Source organism: Merops nubicus, unplaced genomic scaffold, assembly GCF_000691845.1.
Source record: "Merops nubicus isolate BGI_N331 unplaced genomic scaffold, ASM69184v1 scaffold18092, whole genome shotgun sequence".
NCBI classification, from domain to species: Eukaryota; Metazoa; Chordata; class Aves; order Coraciiformes; family Meropidae; genus Merops; species Merops nubicus.
In genome coordinates, this window is record NW_008594453.1 from 11,822 (window position 1) to 16,279 (window position 4,458).

The 4,458-nt window shown below is 39.9% G+C and overlaps 1 protein-coding gene across 1 annotated transcript in view; it reads left to right on the top strand.

Annotated features, from left to right (window-relative positions):
- Window positions 1-357: 357 nt before the first annotated feature.
- Window positions 358-4,458, top strand: part of LOC103768644 (ubiquitin carboxyl-terminal hydrolase 12-like) — a gene marked incomplete at its 5' end in the record, with an annotated part of 15,652 nt that continues 11,551 nt past the window's right edge. The window contains one exon of the mRNA XM_008935796.1: window positions 358-438. Coding sequence (XP_008934044.1) covers window positions 358-438 — 81 coding nt within the window. The remainder of the gene's footprint in view (window positions 439-4,458) is intronic.

The window sequence follows — 4,458 nt, forward strand, 5'->3', positions numbered from 1 at the left end:
TTGGCTAAATTTAAATTGGTGTTTCTGGGTCACTGTGACTAACCTGAAGTGTTAAGTGAGAAGAAATTTCTTCTTGTTAACTTTCAAATAAATTAAAATGCAGCAAATCCTTCTGTTTGATCAGATATACCCAACTTCAGCAGCTGGAAGTGGAGCTAAGTGTAACCATGGTACCTTTTATCATAATTGTATAATAATTAATTTCATTTTGAAGAACATAAGGAATGTGAGATGCTAATTTTCAGTGGAAGTAACATTTTCTTACCTTTGTTTTTCTATGAGTAATATGAATTCTCTTGGATTTTTTTGGGAAGATGCTTTTTTTTCCTCTAACAAAAACATCCTGTTTCTTTGTAGGGCACCAATGCCTCTGCTTTGGAGAAAGAGATTGGTCCTGAACAGTTCCCTGTGAATGAGCATTATTTTGGCTTGGTCAATGTAAGTGAATTTTCTATGGTTGAAATGCTGAGTTTTAATTCATATCCTAATATAGGATTTAACAGGATTCTCTGTTGGAACTTCATGTGTGAGCACTTCTAACTTCAAGTGAGACTCTGAATACATACCAGTATGGTAACAACTATGGGTTATTGTTAACCAAGATATAAACTTCCTCTTAAACACAGAAAAATAAAGATATTTATTATAAAATCTTTGAGAGAAACCTTCCTACTCAGGTATATTTATAATTGTAGCATTTTAATATTCAGCTGGAAAGGACTTTAATTAACAAAGAGTGCACATTGTTCACATGCTCATCTGGAAAGGAGCAATTTGATTTTACACTGGTGCTGCAGTGTATGGGAGGTTCTAAAAAGTGCTTTGGTTTGTGTCTGTCAGCTTGCATAGATCTGACTTGACTGGGATCTGTTGGGCAGTGAGAGTTGTCTGTCTGAATTAACTGTGGTGAGAGTGGAGTGTTGCTGTTGATCTTGCCAGTGGTTCTGGAGGAGAAAGGCAGCTGCTGTGCTGGTGACAGCTCTTCCCAGCAAGTACAGCAAGTCAGTTCATAAAAACAGTCCTGTGGCATTGTATTCCTGATATGAAAGTACAATTTCAGACAAACTCACTGCAAACATAACTATACTTCTGAAAACTGAAAGCTGACCTCTCTTTTAACACACCAGATAAGGTTCACACAGCTCCTGAAGCATTGTCACTCATTGAATTGACTTCTGGGGGGCTTTCCACCAGCCTGTGTTCTCAGACACCAAGCTGTCAAAGCCTGTTGAGTTATACTCCTCAAGTATGGTGTTAATGGCCATTCCAAAGCTGCTGAGGTTGGCCCCAGAATGAGAAAAATGGAAAGCATCTCCAATGGTGACATAAACAGCAGACTGAAGAGTGTCAGGAGGAAAAACAGCCTTCTAAAAATACCCAGAATTATTATAACCACCTCCATTCTCTGTTTTGAAGGACAAAAGATGACTAATACTGTTGTGCTTTATTCCTTGCTACTTCTGTAGGATGATCCTTTTCATGCTGTTGTGCTGCAGAGCTTTTTCCTAAGTTATTTCCAGTTTGTTTGTGATCTGAAGTTCATCAGAGCACTTTAGGGAGGGCAGTTTCGTGGCGTCAGCATCCATACCAGTAAACGTCTGGTTGCCCTGCAAACAATCAGGTGTTAACCAATGAAGGCTTTAAATATTTTTCTTTTTAATAGTTATTTTTGCTTTGGATCTGTGAGCTGAGCCCATTTGCCTGCGGTCAGACTGTGGCTGAAGCCCCTGCAGAGCATGTGGGAGGAGGGTCTGGCTGCTCCTTCTGACAGCCTGTTAAAAGAGATTATATGTGATGTTGAAGTGAAGTGCAAGAGGCATGGAACAATGTTTTCATTCCAGAATTTCATCTCATTTTGCATTTTAAGAAGCCTCTTATCTTAAAATAAGCCTTCAAACTTTGTTTTTGCATGGAAAGTGTAAAATACTGCAAGTTCTTAGGAAGTTAGGTAGTGTTCACTCCTAAATACAGTCAGTTTTAAGGGAAAAAAAAACCTCTATTTTGCCATCTATTTAAAATATTTATTTATACCAGAGAAACTATGACAAAATAAGATTTTAAATCCTACGTTTGTTCCTGTTTTTCATTTGTTTTAGATCCCATTAGTCTCTATACACTATTTGTGTATTTGATCTGTGCAGGTAGCTCCAGGTTTGGAAACATTCATCACCTCACTGAGAACTGTCTTGCCAACCTTTTTTTTGGGGTTCTATTGAAGATACCTGCTTGGTTTGGTTTATTTTTTTTTTCTCCAGTCAGAATTTCTAGCAAAGTTAATGTCATGGTTGGGAAAATCTGACTACTTTGTACTTCTAAATGTAATCTAGTTGCAGCTGAAAAATGTGTGTAATACTGCTGTATAATACTGGTTATTTGTGGAGAACTCTAATGCAGGGAAATGGAGATCAATAACTGAGATATCCAGAAGTTTCCCCAGGCCATGAATTGTTTCAAAGGTGGAAGGATTTTGTTCTCACATGAAAAAAGAAGTTAGAATTTCTGAATTAAAGTACATCTCGTGGTCTTTTTGTAAAGTAGTTGGTGTGCAGCAAAATATCTAGAATGCTAACATGCAAGATACTGATTTCAGGAATAAAGTTTTGTCCTCATTCTGTAAAGTTAGTAGCAAACAGAGCTGAAGTACTAATTAGAAGGACCTTTTTAAAACCTAAAGCTTGCCATCAAGTGAATTTTTCACCGTATCACTTTGCTGTAAAGCATCTTCTTATTTGAATGGAATTTTAATTCTTCACCTCTTCTGTTTAGTTTGGTTCTAATAACTTCTCTCTGTGTGGGCAGGATCAAAGCAGGACATGTATAACCAGTTGACTTCATGCTTCTTGACATGATTTCTCCATGAATACCATCATCAAATCTCATTAACTACTTGCTTTGTAAATTCTTGGACTTTCCATTTTTTTAAAGATAACTAATTTCTAGCTACTTCTGTCTCTTAATTTTCTGGGATTATTATAGAAAAAAATTAGATCCCTCATTTGAAAACAATAATAATTAATCAGACTTTTGGTTGTTCTCTTGCCTATTTTGTCTTGGATGCAAATCTAGTTAGCATGATGCTTATTCTTTTTTTCCTAGGTCACTAACAAGCATCCTGAGTTAGGGTCTGTCCTAATTCATGTGTTTGTTCAGCTTGCAGGTTTGTTTTCCTCACACCAACAAGTTTTAAATGTTGTTCTCTGTTGTTTGCATATGATATGAATTAATGTTAATGTAGCTAATGCTGTAACCTCTTTAGCTGCATGAATTCAACTGATAATTTTCTGTTTCAGTCAGCAAACTGATTATTAACTCAATCATTCTGCTCCAGTAATGACACCAAATTTTGGTGAACGGTAGCGGCCGTATTCTCTGAGTGCCACCTAAAACAGTCTGTGTTCTGTAGTCAGGTTTGCATGCTGCTTTAGTTGATGTAAAATATTTTACTCTCAATGCTGTTGAGAAGCAGAATCTCATTACCAGAACATCTGGGGCCGGGTGAACCCAGAATTTGTTTTGCTTCTTTTGAAGCAACAGCGTTGTACAATAAGGTTGCACAATAAATGGCAAAGAAACAGCTGGAGAACCCAGGGTGCACTTCTTGTGGCTGATATGCTAATATCTCGTCGCTCTGAGGGGTGCTTCTTGTTAAGCAATGTGGAACACTGCCTCTGGAAGTTGTTATCACTGTCCTCCTTTCTCTGGAAGTGACACTGCCTCCAGATAGGGCAGATGGGAACCAGCTGCTCTTTGCCTTTGCCTGCATCGTGTGCTTCTCACAATATTCTGTTATAAACAGGAAATTTTTAACATGTACCTTGTTGACTATCTCCAAAAAGCACTTTGTGTACCTGACACAGGCAAATCTAACATATGAGTTCATGTGTTGAGCTCTTGTTACTGTAATACAGATGAGATGCAGTGGTGCTGATGGCTGCTGCCCCTTTGCCAGTGGGAGCAGGGAAGTGGTCGTGGCACTGGGGAGGCCACAGCTCGAGCACTGGGATCAGTTTTGGTGCCACAGGATGAAAGACCTTGAGGGGCTGGAGCAGGTCCAGAGAAGGGCAGTGAAGCTGGTGAGGGCTCTGGGGAACATGGCTTGTGAGGAGCAGCTGAGGGACCTGGGGGGGTTCAGTCTGGAGAAGAGGAGGCTCAGGGGAGACCTTCTGGCTCTCTACAGCTCCCTGACAGGAGGTTGGAGTGAGGTGGGAGTTGGTCTCTTCTCCCAAGTAACCAGCCATAGGATGAGAGGAAATGGGCTTAAGTTGTGCAGGGAAGGTTTCAATTGAATATTTGGAAGAATTCCTTTCCTGGCAGGCTGGTGAGGCCTTGGCCCAGGCTGCCCAGGGAGGTGGTGCAGTCCCCATCCCTGGAAGGGTTCAAGAAATGTGTAGACATGGCACCTGGGGACATAGTTTAGTGCTCATGGTAGTGTTGGGTTGATGGATGGGCTTGGTGATC